At 33.9% G+C, this 19,166-nt stretch overlaps 2 protein-coding genes across 3 annotated transcripts; one reads left to right on the forward strand and one right to left on the reverse strand.

Annotated features, from left to right (window-relative positions):
• Positions 1-1,135: 1,135 nt before the first annotated feature.
• Positions 1,136-4,252, forward strand: LOC25502799 (uncharacterized). Its single transcript, XM_013590359.3, has 2 exons — positions 1,136-1,339; positions 3,699-4,252. The coding sequence occupies exons 1-2, from the start codon at positions 1,240-1,242 to the stop codon at positions 3,992-3,994; spliced, it is 396 nt and encodes a 131-aa protein (XP_013445813.1). The 5' UTR covers positions 1,136-1,239; the 3' UTR covers positions 3,995-4,252.
• Positions 4,253-5,332: 1,080 nt separating this feature from the next.
• On the reverse strand, positions 5,333-13,434 carry LOC25502800 (uncharacterized). Of its 2 annotated transcripts, none has more exons than XM_013590361.3 (11): positions 13,291-13,434; positions 12,730-13,045; positions 11,794-11,868; positions 11,124-11,680; positions 9,646-10,287; positions 9,385-9,539; positions 7,933-8,144; positions 7,706-7,839; positions 7,316-7,578; positions 7,125-7,228; positions 5,333-5,902 (listed from the first exon to the last, which is right to left on the reverse strand). In XM_013590361.3, the coding sequence occupies exons 2-11, from the start codon at positions 13,025-13,027 to the stop codon at positions 5,832-5,834; spliced, it is 2,511 nt and encodes an 836-aa protein (XP_013445815.1). In that variant the 5' UTR covers positions 13,028-13,045; positions 13,291-13,434; the 3' UTR covers positions 5,333-5,831. The 2 variants fall into 2 exon arrangements, with proteins under 2 accessions (XP_013445815.1, XP_013445814.1); XM_013590360.3 differs by having other exon boundaries at positions 11,794-11,871.
• Positions 13,435-19,166: the final 5,732 nt, after the last annotated feature.

Here is a 19,166-nt window from a genome sequence, read left to right on the forward strand (position 1 = left end):
AACAACATTCAAATCACAAACTAATTAGAAACATAAAAAACCCTAACCTTAAAAATTATAAGGAATGTGTAGAGTTTGAGAAATTAAACATTTACTTGGTGGGTAGTTCCTTGAGTTTGATTCATGTTCCTTGAGTTTCAATTGTTGGAGTAAGGAAAGTGTTTCGAGCAAGGAACAAGTTTGGAGGAAGAAAAGTGTAAATAAAAGGTTTAAAGACAAATGAAATGGTTCTACTTGTATATGTAACACAAGCATATTGGGTCGTAGCTTCCAAACTTGAGCGATCAGGGGTTAGGTCCTGATAGGTTCAGAAGTTACAATCAGAGGAAGGTATTTTTGTAATTTTGAAGGGCCTTTAAGCAATTAAAGAGGCCTATTCAACAATTTTCTTAAAGTAAAACTATTGGGTCTAAACTTAGTCTTTTATGCATTCAGAATACTCTTTAAGAAATTCAAATTAAAAAATTATTCACTAAAAAAAGTTGAATATTACGATTTTTAATGCATTTAATATATATATTTTCATGAAAACTTGTTGGGGATTAGTCATTTTAGTCCCTGAATGGAAAAAGAGTAGTCACTTTAATCCCTGAATGCAAAGAAATTGCAAAACAGTCCCTGAATGTAGACTCTGTTGGTCAATTTCAAGGACTAAAGTGACGAACGGTGTCTACGTTCAGGGACTAACTTGACTAACAGAGTCTGCATTCAGAGACTAAATTGACTAACAAAGTCTACATTCAGAGATTATTTTGCAGTTTATCTGCATTCAGAGACTATAGTGACGACTCATTTCCTATTCAGGGACTAAAGTGACTAATCTCCCAAAACCTTGTTATGTAAGGTTCTTGAGTGTATTTTTGTTAATGTTTTTTCTTTAAATCTTCATCATTTTATTTGTTAATAATTTGGTTCAATTTGATCGGTTGAATTTGTTAAACCTTGATCCAGAGTTCTAATCGGTTCAATCTTTAATGTAGTTTCTAAAACATCGTGTGGTTGTGATAGTTTATGAATTAATTTCTTTAAGGAACGTTTATGAACTTAATTGACTGTTTTTTTTTTTTTTTTTTTTTTTAAATTTAATTTTCTATTCTTAGTTCTTACAGATAAAAACAAACAAATCAAAGAAAATGAAATGTCATAAAAACCAATATTGAAAGCAAAACGCAACCACACACACACACCTTGTTCGTCCGATTGAAATCTCATCGGAATTGAAACATACTCGTCGCCGGAATGGCCACCGCCGTGTCAAACGTTTCTCACCGCAACTCGTTAAGCCAAATGCTGGCTGATATCGTCAAGTTCGCCGTTGGCTCCCTCAAAATCATCCCTGGTCCGTCTTTCTTTCTTTTCTCTGTCGCTTTTATCCAATTCTTTTATCCGTTTTGTTTCTGAATCATCGTTTTTTTTTTTATCTGTTCAGAAATAATTGCTCATATTCGTTATTATTTTTTTTTCTTTTCTTTTTCTGAATCTTTATTTTATTTTATCTTTTACAGAAAATAATTTGGGATAGTTTGAATTTGGTTCCTTTTTGTGTAGTGGAGAGTTATATATATGTTTGCATGGTTGAGTAACATCATTGTTGGATTTTATGTTTTTAGTTCTAGATTAGATTAGATTACACATTGGAGCTGTTTTTTTTATTTTTTTTATTTTTATTTTTATCATTAATAATCGAATTCCACAACCGGGGTTTACAATAATCACACATTGCGCACCAACGACTTGCGCTAGACCCTGATGGTGTATCGGAGATGTTTAATTAGAAATAAGTTTTTGGTTTTTAATTTACATAATGGTTTATTGGTTTAAATACATGTTATAAACATGAAAATGAAGATTCAATGGCTGCAAAAGATGGTGGAAGACAATCCCAATCTACGGCAGCAATGCTGCATTGCCCTGCCCAACGGCGGGGTGTAAGGGCATAGACTTCAATGCTCTAGTCAGTAGGTGATTCATGTGGGTAAAAGTGAGAGGTTTAGAGTTAGAATAAAAATATGCTTTGATTTGTTATTATATTGTTAGAAAGTGTACCTATTTTCTGTTAGGATATAGGGTGATAATGGGTTTGGGCCAACCCAAGTAGGTAAGATAGATATCATTAAAGATATAGATTTTTTTTTCTTTTGGGTACACATTAAAGATATATAATTTAAGAAGTATGTATGTAATTTGAACAACCATTTTTTGGGCAACTTACGGGACAACCTAAGATATACAAAGAAATATAGGTTTTGGACGAAAACCAAAAAAATAGGGAGAGTAAGTACACAATGAGAGTATGAGTTGTCACAAAAATGGCTGTACAAATATCATTTCTCATATAAGTAGAAATTTCAGAGATATTGCAACATCATTTTAACCTTTTTTCTTTCTGCTATTGCTTGTTTAAATTATTATCCAAAGTGAATGGGGTTGATTTGGATTAGCTTCACTGTTGTCGATGGTGGATGACAGAAGGCTGTGAATCTGCTATATATACACGCAATTGTGACCTATGGGTGTCTCCATGGTGGGCATCCCTTCACAAATTGCCTATGGTGTTTGTCAAAAATCCGCCACACCGTTCCTCCATGACTGCTATTAATCAACATTGATTAACTTCTAGCTAACACGGGTCTCAACTGAAATGAGTATTTGGTTCTTTATTAATGGGAAAACTCTTACAATTGTTTTTGTTTTTGGAGAAGATGAGAAAGCTTTGGGAAAATTGAGACACGCAAAACTAATTTCAATTCACACGAGGAACTGTTATTTAAAGGGTTACAGTCATTGTAAAACCTTTTCTTTTGTTATAAGTGAACAAGAAGTTAATCTAATTTGTTTTGAAGATTGTGCAAATGTTTTTGTTGTATTCTGTTGTCCCATATAGTCTATAATTTAACAAAGTGGCTTGACTCAAGTGGTTGATGAACTTCATTTAAGAATCTTTTGGGAGAATACAAATTCAATTCTTGACTAAAACAATTTTTCATCAGACCCTACTTACCTCCCGACAGAACTCCGTATTACCAACCAAAGCCCCTTTCATATCATGGGAACCGAAGAGTTAAGACAAAAATAAAATATAGTTTGTAATTTTGTTTACCTTACAATATTGAAAAATGAGTAGTCGAGTATATGGGTAGGAGTAGGACAACTAAAACAGCAACTTGTCCCTTGTTTGATGATGCATTGGTCACTTATTCTCATGATACATTGCTCCTTGTTGTTGATATACTGTGTAATAGATAAGATAACCATTGACTTGTGACTATGACAGCCATCTATGTGATTGGATTACCTTCTCCAAAACCAATAATGTACTTCAGAAGAAAAGGTGATGAGTTGTATTTGTTGAATGAAAAATCAACAATTGAAAAATGAAATTCAAACAATTTTGCATGTGTATATACAATGACACAACAACAACCAAACTTTATTCCACTAGGGGTAAGCTGCATGGATCAAATGATTTCCTATGCTTGTTCATAGACCATATTTTTATCGAAACCATCGACTTAAGTCTTTCTTTATAGTTTTTCATGTTCTTCTTCTACCTTTGGTAATTGGACTGCTCTACATCTGATCTTATCTCCTTACTATGGAACCTATGTGGAGTATATTCAATTAAATGCAATAACGCTGCATATTATTCCTTGTTGGGACGGGGAATCCCTCAAATATCATAACTGTGCTTATTGCAGGTAGAAAGCAGGTAGATAAGATGGTGCCTGAAGGATTGATAAATATACCAATGCCAACAACACCATTGAAGACCAAGAAACACCTTGATAAAAAGGTTGCAAATGAACTTGATTTTGAAACAAAAATGGAGAAAGTGACAGAAGACATGAACAATGTAAAGCAGCAGTACAAAACATCAACCAAACTTGTTGAAGAGTCACAACAGCCTCCAAACAAAATGGACGGCGATGTCTTTAAGGGAATTAATCTTCTGCAGAAAAATGGGAGGAGAGTGTTTATTCGGTCTCGTCTATAGAATGAACTTACTTAATTGCAATAGACGAAGAGTGTTAGCGATACACTCTTTCTACTACATTGAGAATGAATCTCACATAAAATAGTACGATTGGTATAAATTTTACTCAATAAAAGAGGGAGGGTTGTGTGAATATTGCTAGCAAAGATAATGTAATATATTATGTATTTTGTTTTTCCTTTTTTCCTCTTGTAATTTGTCCCTATAGTATTGGTGATATATAATATATTTCATTTGCAAACACTTCCTATTAGTTCCTATAGAAGTGTTAGAAAATGAAAACCAAATCTTACAAACACTTCTCTATGCAAGTGAACAGCTGCCTTAAATTTTATAATTCAAATACATGTAAAAAAAATGTTTTTCATTTATAATATTAAATTTAACCGATGATTATAATTACCTTATTAAAGAATGAGAGAAATTTATCATAACTATTTAAAAAGCAGAGCTCAACAGCATATGAAGGAATCAAATCATCAATAATTTATTTATTTACTAAATAGATAGATTAGCAATGTTTTTTCAAAATAAATATGTGAAAAACTTATCCATTTTTTTTGGAGTCATATCGTAACAAACATCATCAATTTCACTTATTTAAAACTATTAAAATATACAGATTAATTAATTAATGGGGATAAACACCATAAAAAAGAACTAAAATGAGACTCAAAAGTTGACAGACACATCAGACACACCGTATTTCAATAGGTTAGAATACATTGTGTTTTTAAATATTTTCTAGCTTGGTATAGTTTTTCGCGCACATATTTAAGGAACAAATGGTATAGGGTGTCCTTGAAAAAACTGGTATATGGTGTCTATACGATGTTGATATGGTTTGTGTTTCAATATTATTGCTCTAAATAAATTATACAACACAATGTTATAATAGCTTTTCAAAACAGTTCATTCCATATAAATAAGGGTTACAATTGAATATTTAAGGCATTCGTGTTAAATATCTGCTTTTTGTGCTTTTTAGGAGAAAGAAACTTTGATAATTCGGTGTTCAACTCAGATAAATAAAATCCCATCAAATGTTATTTTATCAAATATTTAAATTTAGATGATTTACCATACACTAAAGATGATAAACATTTGAGTCAAATATTGAGAAGTTAATAAAAAATTAATTACTAACATTTGCAATAAAAAAAGGGATAAATCTGAACTAGGAAAAAAGTACACTCTTCATCTTAAATGAGTATCTTTTGTTAATTCACGCCAGCTACTTAAGAGACAATATGCCTTTAGTTTGGGTGTATGTAACAACAGTGGGAAGAGCATAGTTAAAATATGCTGGAAGGAACCATGTTTCCCATGCATAAAGAGTAATAATAATAGTGTTCAAATATTCTCTTCCATAAAATAAGAAAACCACACCAACCATGTGTATTAATGTGTGAATAAAAAAAAAAATCCATGTTTACAATGCTTTCCTTCCATTGATGTCAACTGAAAGACTAAATAGCAGGAGCCAATGCAAGGATCCGGAAGCCAATCATGACCTTGAATCTGAAGTCAGATACGTACATCTTCACAAAAAAATAGATTTATCTATCTATAAAAATTACATTTTCCCCCTTCAAGGGGTATGAAACAATCATCTATTCATAACCTCGTGGTTTACAACACAAAAGTGAAGCTCTATTTCTAAATAAATCGACACACCAACTCCATCACAATGCTCTTGTAAGGGAAGATGCTTTTGTACCACTGGGAGCAAGTTGCAAGGGCAGTTAAAAAATCCAAGCAAACAAATCATTCAATTTTTGCTTCTACAGCACCAGATAACATGTTCAATGAAACTCAACCAGCCTGTCTGTCTAAACTAAACAATCCCCTTAGAAATGCTTGAAGTTGCATTTATCTTTAGTGAGCGCTCAGGAATGTAGGTAAGGCCTGTTTATAACCAGAATGTATAATAAACCAAACATTGTAAAAATATAGGAGTGAATATCTATGTAACATATGATTTGCAGAGTGCACATGTAAATTTATAAAGTAATGACTGTGGAGAACAGGAAACAATACTACACAGAATAAATAACAGAAAATGGACCCAAATGATGTTTTGCAAAGAAGTATCACAACTGGGGGAAACCGACACAATACCATATTATGTAATACTCATGACTAAAATTTACTGTATTTATTAAGTTGCAATGTTTACTGTCATGCATATGAGTGATTGATGAAATATAAAGTATTGACCAAATATTTCTTTAAATACAAGCTCAATATGTCATTATAGTTAATTAGACAGCATGTGAATATGTGATTCGTGTGCAAAGGGTATGTATCCTTCTGTACCATATTGTACTACTACATGCAGTAAAAGGCATTCGACGCTTGACACAGATAGGGAGAGCTGGACGCATCACTGTTCTATTTTTCTAACATGGTAACTTGGAACTTTTTAAGTCTGTCTATTTTTCCCCTTCTTCCAAAAAATTCGAGAAGAATCTTTCAGACACAACATGCTAGCCACTGAGGTTAGTATGTGGGGGGAACCAGTTTTCAGACCAAGGGTCTAGGTACTTTGAAGTAGTTCATGAGAAATTTAGAAGTAAAATTGGAAATTTTCTCAATCTCCTTCCGAGGTTACCATGTGGGGAACTAAACCTTCTGATACTTCGAGGTCCAAATCTTATACATGCTCCAGATGATGGCGAGTTACTATCTGATCCAGAAATTCCCATTTGCTTAAATGGTATTGGTAATTTAACCATGTAACTCATATGTCCAAATGTTTCCTACCCATAAAGTGTCAATTAATTCATGCCATCCCCTCATAGTTCTCATTAGAATGCAGTTTTGCATATCTTGATATATCTGAAAGATTCATTTTTGTATCTTCCGTACATGTTGGAACAAGAGAAATTTCACTAACATCTTCACCGCAGCACTTAACTGGAGTGCAATTGGACCCAACTTAGGGGGGAGTGTTGAGAATTGAATTTTTCTATGCATGTGATCAATATGAAATGGGTACGAATCGATTATATTATATTGTACATATGTATTGTATAATTCAGGGACCAACGCCACACTGGGTACAATTTCCCAAACATCTATACTCATAACAAGAAAAAATATCATCCAAATGTGTGGCGATCCATACCTTTTTCTTTGACATCAATTTGCAAAGAGTCAAGTGTGATTGTGCCATCAGTCAACGGGAGTAGCTCAAGCTTAATGGTTGATGTGGATTGAGATGGGATACACCTGATGTGGAGAATATACGGTTTTATATTCATCAGTGCTAGTTTAAACAAAAGCACAAAAATTAAAAAACAAGGAATAATATATTACCCCAGCGGAACTCTACTCTGGAGCCACAGATGTGTACAACTCACACCAGAACTAGGGATGACATCATCATTCGTAGAAACTGTTTGAGGTCTGCCATCATCGTTTATCCTTCCCAAAAATTCGGTGAAACCAATAAAAGGACTCATTGGAGTGGCTGGTGAACTCAGTGAGACCACAGAAGGTGGTGAAGTAAAAGATGCTGGAGCAAGCACTGTCAATGTTAGATCCTCGGATGTCAAATTCGAAGCTTGAAGAGTCAGAACCTGATAAAGAAGCAGCAATTAGGTTAATCTAATTGTAATTTAGTAGGGGAATAATCATAGCAAACTAAATATGAGCACTAATGTAAGATCCCAACTCAAGATTGTCAAATTTTAAACATATATTGACCTGAACGGCAAGTTGGGAATTTCTTTCACAAGGTCCTGGAGACTCTCCTGACATCTCAGATGCAACAGAAATCATGATATCCCTTGATGTACGTGGACGCCAACTCGTTGGTTGTTTAAAGAATAACTTTGATGCTTTATTAAGAACAAAACGATGGAAAGAACTACTAGTCAACACCTTAATTTTCATTGGTATAACAGAACAAATAAAGGGGGGAAAAGACTTACTTGTATAATTGCATCGACATGACACCATAACTGCATACTGATCATCGATAGAAGAAATATTACTTCTGTCAAGACTATTGGAGGAAAGACTTAATTTTGATGCCGAGTTTCCAGATTGCAACTTTGGAAAGCGGGGACTTTCATCATGAACCTTTAGATTATTCCACACAGAAGTTGCAGGTTTAAGGATAAAAGAATGCTCCTCACCTCTCCTGGAATAAGAAACTTCTAATAAGATGAAGAATACTAGTTTAAAAAAAAAAAAAAAAAAAGATAAAGAACACTAGAGCTAACTACATATACCAAATTCTGAATTTCACCAATTGTATGCAATAACTATTCCCTTCCTAACGAGCTAATAATCAAATTGATCCAACCACAAGATACATAGCCGCGTGTTCGTGAAACATAATTTTTTATTATTTCGTGATCCCACTCCACTTATAAGTTAAAACTTGATAAAGTTTATCCAATTGTTCAAACAAAGGATTATATATATGGTACATTAGGAATATCAACTGAACCAAGATGTTACAAGTTACAGCTCTTATTGAAGAGTATTGTAGTTGTTCTGCAAAGCACTAACTAATCAAATTAGATAAATGGGAAAATAGATTCTAATGAAATTCATGACCTATCTTTAACTTATTTAGTTCCATGAGTCTAATTTAATACTACTCAGTCTGTCATTGTAATGCCTGACAAGCAGCGTGAAATTCAAACTAGTAAAATAAAAGAAGTCCATTAGCCGCTGGCAGCATTCAAAAATAAAAACTCAATTCCTGTTCATGCCTACATTCTTCCTCTTTTATTTACTTATAAAAGATTATACCCTTCTTTTAAATTTTCCAAAATTTTTCCAATGAATAAAAGTTTTCCGAAAAATTTGTTCTAAACACAAAAACTCACCCTCAAAGCCAAGCACTTGCTTCTAGCCGGAAAAGGCCTCAGTTACATAAAATGATATGTCTGACAAATGATCTAAATCATTTCAAACCACTGTTCATCTTCATTTTTCCTTTTTAAACTACTCTTGCATTTTATAACCCTACCCTACATCTGTCAACCCAAAGCCCTGGCACAATAACAGCAGAGCGAAGTTGGCAAGGCTTTTTCAGTTAGCTAATGTTTGGATGGGGTAACAGAGGAAGCTATAAGGAGGAAAAACTTTTACTGAAAGAAAAGGGGAATGATTCATATATATTAGAAGAACTAGACCTCATCACTTACATTGCTAAAAGTTTAAAAAAATTAAAAAAAACTACTACTCCCAAATTTGCAGGAGGGCAAGGGGATAGATTACATGTCATCTTGAAACAATTTCACCCACTTTTACAGGAACAGGATCACTCAGCAAAATAATATATAGAACTAAGTAATGTAGGGTGTACCGCATGATATCAGATAGGGAACAATACAAACAACATTAAGAATCATATTAAGAATAACAACCTGAGGGCTAAATTTGGTAAAGAATGGTCATTGCCAGCTTCAATACATGAAAATGGTAATGATGATGGTGGTCCAGTTTTTGTAGCTTCTTCAAATATAATTGTAATGGCATCTATAAATATGACAATATCCGGAGCATGTGCAGGAGCAACATTCTGAAGATCAACTTGAAAAATATTAATGAAAAACAGAAGTCCAGAAACAATTGACAATAAAATGGCCACTCCCCCCACCCCCCGAAAAAGGTATGATAGTTCAAACCTTTATTTGGACACACAGAAGATCCTCTGAATTGCAGTCAGCAGAAAAAGAATGAATCTCTACAGGTTGTATTATTTCAAGTTTCCTTCTCCACCTTCTTCCTGGGGTATAGATACCTTGCAAGCCACAACAAACAGAAAATCTTTGTTGCTCCAATGAGACACCTCGAAAAGACAAAAGTTCTTCAGCCCCATTTTTTTTCTTCAAAAATTTCTGAGATGAGACCTGATCCCAATCATCAATGTCAAAATTTGGCTTAGAACTAGCTGCTTTCAAAGAAATGGTTGGCGCACTAGTACTTTGGGTTTGGGGTAATGATGACATGGAATAACTTCTAAAATGGCTGCCAAAAGAGAATATCTGAGGGCCAGATGAGGCTGAAGAATGGGACTTCTGAGAGGTGCCACTGACTCCGGAGTTTGTAGACAATGGAGAAGGGGGTAACGGGCGAGAAGCAGGGGCAAGAACGTTATCTAATGGAAGTATCCATTTCAATAGGTCTCCACATGGATCCTTATTTGTATAAACTGAATTGTCCTGGTTCTCGGAAGACAATATTTTATCTTCATATTTTTCATATTGGAGAATTTCTATACAAGGGTCTCTAAGAAAATTAACACCAACATTCACCTGTAAAAGAACCTGGATCCTTCCAAACAGGAAAATAGAATCAGATCAGTAATCTGAGAAAATGAGATTATATAGGCATATTTAGGAGGATTTTGTGTATGCAAGACAAAGAATGCCTCAAATCAACTTCTATAAAATGCATTTCTTGATCCACATGAGTTTCACAGGAATACTTCACAAAGTCTACGAAGTATTATTAAAGAAACAAGGGAAAAGCACATAAAATATATTGAAAATTTAACAAAGGCACGCGTTCACTGAAGAGAAGACGCCAACTAGATTAATGCAACAATTTCCCAACAGAAAACATGAGTCCTAGAAATTTCATTTAATTAATGATGATAATTACATAAGTTAATATACTAGCCCAAGTACCATATATAAATTGTTTGCTCCAAATTTCCTTGAGAAATATAATGATTGTAAATGCTGATAATTCAGTTACAAGCCGAAACAGAACAAGTATGCAACAGCTCATAGCACAACCTCATCTATGAGTTTTACAATCAGGATGAACAAATGAAATGGATTTCATGTTTTGCATCTAAGAGCTATTTCTAGCTTAATATACACAAGGAATAAGAGCATGTACACACATACAGATAGCATCTAAAAGTTACAAACGATTGTAAATTGCAAGTAAAAGATGGCTAAGCTGCTAGTATGTGTGCATGTTGGGGAAATGAAAAATTTAAATGATCAAAAGCAAAGAGGAGGAGAGCGTGTAATCAGTCACAAATCAAACCGGAAAATAATGCACCAACAGACAGAGGAACAGAACTTAAAGAATTACAAAATTCAGCTGAAGAAAATGCTTAATCGTATTATCGACTTTCTATGGCACATACCACTATGTCTCCATTAGGTAGGGCACAACACTTCACAGAATTTCTTGCCACTCCACCAGAAATAGTTGCATCAAAATTTGCTCTATCAATAACTGCACTAATTGAAGACTCATGTTTTGCACTTTCTTTCACTTCAATTGTTGAGATCTTTTGGTCATTTGTTTCAGAGGAATTGGACTTTTCTGAAGAACGATGTTTAGACCAAAGTGGCTCATCAGACTCACAAATCCTCACAAAAAAGTGAGAACTCTTGAATTTTTCCAACAATGATGCAGTTTGTCTTCTATGAACCTCCATTCTTAGAAGGGATTCACCAGAAGAAACATCTGCTGGGCGATCGGCCTTTACTAGGTTTTCCTTGTTCTGATCTTGACTACTAGGACTAAGTTGCTCTTCTCCAGCTACTGAATTATTTCTCTTCTCGATGTTCCCATTTTCTTTGTTAGGACTGTGACCTATGCCATTCTTACTCATCACAGCAGCAACTTTAAAGGGAGTGATAATCTCTGTATCCTGCTTACACGCAGACAAGCATGCCACAATATGAACTTGTTCACCTGAATTACATATAGGAATAAATTAGGCCCAGGTAACTTTCCGAACGAGCTGAAAGACCAACTAACATATTTGAACACTGAGACTTGCGCTCCGAATAAGGAGAGAATCTTACCAGGAATGAGAAAGGAACGGTCTAGAGGACGCAGGGACTGGATATCTGACACATTATTCCAGTCTTCAGGAAGCTCTTCTATTAAAAAAATTGGAACCAGATATATTAAGTTACAACAAGCAGTAGATAGAATCTAAAAGCAAAGACAATAAAAAACTATTCCCCTAACTTCAAGTAGTCACGGAAAGCACACAGCCACGCAGTCAAGGGATCTTGATCATTCGATTAAAATCAAAGAGCTCATATTCTAACTTCACCAAATCAATTTTAAAAGAGATCTCGAAATATGATGAATCTGATCTTAGTCTAATGACCAATATCCAACTGCACAAAAGCACGACTACAAAGAATCCAAATCCCTCTAAAATACAAATACAATATAGAAATAATTGATGATATATAGTCTCACTCGAACATATCAACCCTAGGTATCACTTCATGTACAAACATAACAAAACAATAACAACTACTCTATACTAATCCGGTTGCACCTTTCAACTAAGGCTAAAACCCATCATTTTCATTCAAACCTCTCTTCTATTTTTAGAATGTAGCACATCACAAACAAATAGCACATATAACATTTCAAATATTCTAACAAGTCTACCATACACTACTTAAACAACCAAATAACATCAATATGCAAATTTTATTCAGATTTGACTCCTCTAAAGCGAGTAATTAGTAAAGTGAGAAACTCAATCTATGAAGCACTGACGCAGACATCGACAAGTCAACATCAGTTATAATTTGAAAAAATGGTATAATTGAATGTCATCACATGTGTCAGTGTCGTGTCAGACACTGAACATGCTTAGAGAGATATCAACCATTGATTTATTTTTCAACCGTCCGTATCACTCACTTTACACGCTAAATTAAATTGCTCACTTCAGACGAGTCAGATCAATTCAGTGAATAAATTCGAACACTTACTATAAGGAATGGTAATCCATCCTTCTTCTTCATTGACATCCAAATGCTTAGCCAAAACAGTTACATCATTTTTCAAATCACCGTTTTCGCCGTCAATCTCTCCTCCTTCAAACCGATCAACTCTTGGGCTATACTGAGCCTCAGACAAAAGAGTCTCTAAAGAGTGGGCCCCGGGAGGTGGCGGAGACGGTGAAGGAAGCGCATCAACACGTGGTGGTGGTGGTGATTCTGTTGGAGTTGATGAAGGTTTTTCTCGGTCTGAATACACGTGTGTCGTTGAACGCATCAAGAAATTCATTTTCTAAGATTTTCAAACCTGCAAAAAAATAAACAATTCAAATTGTAATAATTCAAATTCTTATAAGTAATTGAATTTGTAAAGTTAGTTACTAGGGTTTTGTTTTGAAGTTAGTTAAGAAAAAATGAAAAGAGTGAGTGAGTATTGAAATGATGAAATGAGAATGTGAAATTGAAGTGGTGAAGAATATATACATATACAAAAGGATCTATCAGAAATGAAATTGGAAGAATATATATCTATAGATAAATATATAGATATACCCGATTTGAACCAAAGAGGAGTTGGTGCTACTGCGAAGTACAAACGGAATCACTTCAATCTCGATCTGAATCTGTTCAAGTCTTTCACTCTATACACTGAACTTCAATTTCTTAATTCCCGAACTTAAAACGCACCGTTTTGGTTGGCTGTCAGTGAATAACTGATTATTACGCTTCGCCTAATTATTTATTGGATTAATTAATTATCATTTAATGAGGTCAATAAGCAAATCTATATTTATATCTTCTCATTTTTTTTTATTCATTATTTCATCTATATTATAAACCAAATATAATCATTATTCTATGAATTTGAAAATAAACGTTTGTTTATACTTCATCTGTTTTTAAATACATTTCTCAATTTAAAAATATGGATTATTCAACTAACTTAATTTAACCATATTTTTTAACTAATTGATATATAAATACAAATATTGGTATGTAAGATATTGTTCAATTTATCTCAATATTTTCAAAACATCAAATTTTTATAATTTTTTGTTATAGATAATTAGAGATATTGATGATCAAAATTGTATATTGGCGTGTGTGCAGTCTACGATATGAACTTTTTAACGGAGATAATATATTACATTTATCCCTAATTAAGATCAGTTTGGAAAAATCATGTGAATTATGAAAATTAACGGCAATATTATTTCTAATTATTATTGTTTTTACAATTTTATCATTTAAGAGATTTCTTTTGTTGATGAATTCTTTAAGAGAGATTGTTAGTTTATATTTTTAACATAATATTTTTTTTTGAGGGATTAACATAATATTTATTATTGATCGAAGAAAAAAATATATAAAATAAATAAGGGTACGTTGAAAAAAATTAATTAATGTTGTTGGTAAAAAAAATATTTTCAATATAGTATTTATTGTTGATTGAAGAAAAATATAATTAATGTTGTTAAAAATATATATTCACAAAAGAGATTTTTATTTAGGGACGGAAGTAGTCTAAAATCGGATGAATTATTTTATAAAGAAAATGCTAACGTGAGTGCCCTCAGGGCATTCGTTAAGCATCTAAAATTGTAAATTTTTATGAAAGTTTATTTAATTTATGCATTGGAAATTGAAATATTTGACTTTTTCTAAGAATAATTTTTTAATTTTGAATACTTAAAGAGTGATCGAGGTACTCGTTAGCAAGACCATTTAAAATAACAAAGTCCCCGTAAACTTAGCTCAGTTAGTAGGGATAATGCATAATATATGCATGTTTGTGGTTCGAATCCCGAACACAAAGAAAAAAGCAATGAAGGTGAGAAAAACATAAGAAGGGGGGTTGAATTGTGTTAGCTTTTTCTTCGTTTTCTCCTAAGCTGAAAACACTGATCAGAAGCAAACAGAGTTCTGCTTCTGAAGTGATGTTCCGGACTAATTGCAGCGGATAAAAACAGAGAGAGAGAAAGAAGAACGACACAAAGCAATTATACAGGTTCCTTCCATAAACCGGAAGTAGACTTGTCCCCCTTGCACTTCCAAGGAGAGTTCACTAAAATGTAATATCTGATTACAACTGCTCACTACTAAACTTAGCAAGAGACTTCAAATTACTCAAGCACAACTGCAAGAGATTTCCTATACTCCTGAACACAATCAAGAGATTTCTAATGCTCAAGCACAATTGCAAGAGACTTCAAATTCAAACAGAATTACACAGAAAATTGTTTGAGGTTGAACACTTGATATACAATCAGTGGTGTTCACAATACAAATCAGATAGAGACTCTTAAAACTCTAGAATTTCTAAGATATAAACTTTGATAAGAAATTCTAAGTGAACTTTTGATGCAGAACAATTTCAGCAGAGTTTTGGCGCTTTTAAATTGTTGTAGAGTCTTGTCATTCTCTAAGTCGTCACTCCTTTATATAGAGGTGTGAAAGAGACATTGTAAATTGTCAGCACATCAAAATAGAGTCGTTTGAAGCTTTGATCAATCATCAATGATCTTTTGCCTGATATGGTTATTGTCCTATGAAGGATCAATTTCAAATCCATTCCAAGTATGAAGGAACATTGTTGCAGGCATAACTGTTATTCTTGTCTTGTAGCAGAGACACAAATTGAGTAGTGGAGATAGTGGTTGTACACTTCGTACAATTGTACTATGACAACACTCTTCAAAGTGTGTAAAAAGTTCTTTAAGAGACTCAATAAGTTCTTCTCTGGGAATTTTAGAATATACGTCATTTTCATCTTCAGAATCTGAGTCAGGATCTGCTTCTGAAGTCACAGTAGCCACTAACCCAACAACTACTTTTGCATCTTCTTCAGCTTCTTCCTTTTCAGAGTCTGATTCACTGTCTAAATCTTCCCAAGTTACCATTAAACTCTTCTTGATCTGTTTCTTGAATTTCCTTGTGTTGAAGTTTGACTTCTTTAACTTGTCCTTTGATTTCTCCTTTTGAAGATCAGGGCAATCAGCAATGAAATGTCCAGGTTTCTTACAGTTGAAGTATCCCTTCTGATCTTCTTTCTTAGAGTTCTTGTAGCCACCTCTCTTACCCAGAAACTTCTCGTTCTTCCTTGCAGATACTCAAGCTTGTTGGAAAGCATAACCATCTTCTCAGTAGGATCTTCATCAGAATCTCCATCAGGTGATTCTTCTTCAGATTCAACAACTTTAAGAGCTTTTGATGACTTCCCTTTAGATGGTAGATCAATAGATTTACTCTCTTTAACAGGTTCATGTTCATTAAGACTTATTTCATGAACTTTGAGAGAGCTGACAAGATCTTCAGCACTTAAAATGTTTAAATCTTTAGTTTTCTCAATAGCAGTAACCTTTGGTCTCCATCTTGCAGGTAAGCTTCTTAGTATCTTGCTCACATGATCAGAAACTACATAGCTTTTCTTCAGTATTTAAAGTCCAGAAACTAGAGTCTGAAATCTTGAGTACATTTTCTGGGATGGGACACATGGGCAGGTTTAGCAATTTGAAGGGTGTGGTAAATTTAGTGTGGATACTGGGACGGGACACATAGGTAGGTTTAGCTGCTTTAGAAGCCTCAAATAACTTGGCAAGGTGGGATACCTTGGTGAGAGCCAATTCAGAAGCATCAACTTACTCAGTCACGATGCCCGTGTGTTTCTCCTGGATGAGCGTCGCGAGTGGGTCGTCATACATATCTCCAACTGATTGAGCGAGATTGGAGGAATACTACTGCGAACCAAGGCGGAGTGATGCCAAATTTGGTGTGCATGTAATTTAAGTGCCAATAAAAGCGTCGTCGTCCAAATAGATTGCGACAAAATGCACCTTCATCTCGTCAGAAGTTTCACCAATGGAAAAGAACTAGCTGCATTTATACATTAACTCCTTCAACTTTGACCCATCAAAACGCGGAAATGACACTTTTGAAATACCCGATAAGATAAGAACTCTCCGCGGTGGTCACATTCTAAGTTCGTATGTACGCATAAATTTCCCCGATACCTGCGTTGAGTGTGTCTAGGCAAGATAGATTTGAGCTCAGTTGCTCCAAACGATTGGTAAATTCTTCATATTTCGTCTAGAGATCTTGAAGAGTTAGTTGATTTCGCATTGCACAACATCATATTGCTAATTAGAGAATTAGGTCCGAATGTTAGTAAGCACAACATCACAAATGTTCTATAGAAATTTACAGAGAAACAAAATAGAGAGATGGAGGAGAAATTGATTTGCTCAGCTTGAACAATATCTCATCAATTCCCACCAAGGGATATGTAAACAAACATAATTCTGTTATAAAGAAAATTCTATCTCATCATTGCTGCCACATCAGTAAGCACACACAAAAGAAATAAAATGACAGTTAAATCCTAATACATAACAAGAATTTTATTTTAATCCCACGTTCTTATTCTTCCATGTTCTCTACTTCTATGAATATTTTTATTTTTATTTTTGAAATTGTCCAGCAAAGGGGATAGTTTTAAAATTAATTTTGTCTTGATCATAGTTAATTCATCTCTCGTTAAAAACTCTAAAATTTCCTCATATGAATTTCCATTTTCCATAATTATGATTTTCTTAAATAATTCATAATAAAACTCTAAAACTTTATGGTGAAGATTCTTATGATGTTATAAACGAGCTAGCAACATTAGGGAACAAAATTTCACCATAAGTATATGCTTACTGCTAACCAACCTTATATTCGCTACATATATTATATGTTAGACTATATAATAATGCTAATGTGGACGAACTATATGTTTTAGTATGGTAAATGTTTCTTATGTTTTATTATTTACTCATTTTTTTCTTGCTAAATCAGATGCACCTAATCACCAAAATGTAATGACACATAGAAAATATTTGTCAGGCTCGAGTGAAAAACTGATGGATCAGTAGTGTAAGAAGTTGCATGATTAGAAGAAGCCCACAAATGCAGCAAAGAAGACCCACAAAGAAATGGGTAAGGCCATGGATGCATGAAAGTACACTTGGAAGATAGAAATAATTCGGTTATAGCACAATATCGCTGAAATCAAGGAAGACGCAAAGAGGCAAAGACTGAAGAGAGCTCATCAGAAATCTTACACATTATTACAACCTATTTACTCCCTACGTCCCACTTGACTGATTATTTGATTCTTGCATGCCAAGTATCAAAGGATGGGGTTTTTTGTAGGATAGAGTTAGGGCATTTTATTAATTTTGATCTAAGGTTGGGTCATGAGATGTATGGATAATGAAAAGATGGTTGCCTGGGTAGAGACAAGATGGGAATGAAGACAAAGGAAAAGGAATGGAAAATGCAAGTGAGATCGTCTAATGTGCATAAGTAAAATAATCTTGTATTATAACAAATGTGATTTTGTATTATAGGTCAATAAGTCTCATCGTATCTTATTTGATCTGATTGTTGTATTTATTGATTAAAATGGTGGAAACTGACTTGTAAATGATACCATACATATCTCACTTGTTGACCATAGATCAAACCTTACAAAATACGGTAAAAGTAAAAAACTCACCTGAGTCATTAAAATTGCCATTTATTTTAATCTAATGTCTAACAAAAGCCTCTCTCACTCTCATATAGAAACTCAATCTCACTAAGTTATTTTTTTTTGTCAAGTAGCCTAGTGGCTAGATATGTTTAAGAGTTACATTTATTCAATAACACCTTACTAGATTTTTTTTTTAATTTTATTTTTATCAAAATCAATTGTTGGATTCAAAGTTAATGTCTATTTACACCTAAAAATAATTATTTTGTAAGCCGAATTGGGCAAACAAGTGTGTAAGTGATCAGACGAGAAAGCCCTTCGGCAGATTAAAAGATCGATGATGCTAAAGCATATGAACAAGGAAGCTAATTCTTTCTCAAGGCCTTTAACTTAGAATGTGGGTCGTCAGAGGCTCGAAATCGAGTCAAAGATATTGTAGGACTGGAGAATGACGTTTTATCCACGATCCGTGCTCTCAACGCCCGTAACAGTTCCGAGGAATGAGGGGAATGACACGGTCTGTAGTGTAGCTACACACAAAAGGACATTGTCAACGGATCATGTTGAGAAGAGGAAGTTGAAGCCAAATGTGGGGCACCACACGATTCTACTGCCGATGGGGTTATCACGCAACGCCCGCGAAAGTTAGTTGAATAGGGGTTACGTACCCGTATGCCTTGATGTTTGACTAATAAACAATAATTTTACTCTAAATACTTTGTTTGTACATTGTAATTAACACATCTAATCAACCAAACAAGCTAATTTTCACAATTTATCCCTTTAGTTTTTTTGCTTTTATTTATGCATTTCTTAGTGTAGTTCAAGCAAAATGAGGTGGGCAAGAATATCGTTTCTATTCTACCAAACGAATACAGATGGATATCCGAATCTGTAGACACCCATTCTCATC

Source organism: Medicago truncatula, chromosome 8 (assembly GCF_003473485.1).
Source record: "Medicago truncatula cultivar Jemalong A17 chromosome 8, MtrunA17r5.0-ANR, whole genome shotgun sequence".
Taxonomy (NCBI): domain Eukaryota; kingdom Viridiplantae; phylum Streptophyta; class Magnoliopsida; order Fabales; family Fabaceae; genus Medicago; species Medicago truncatula.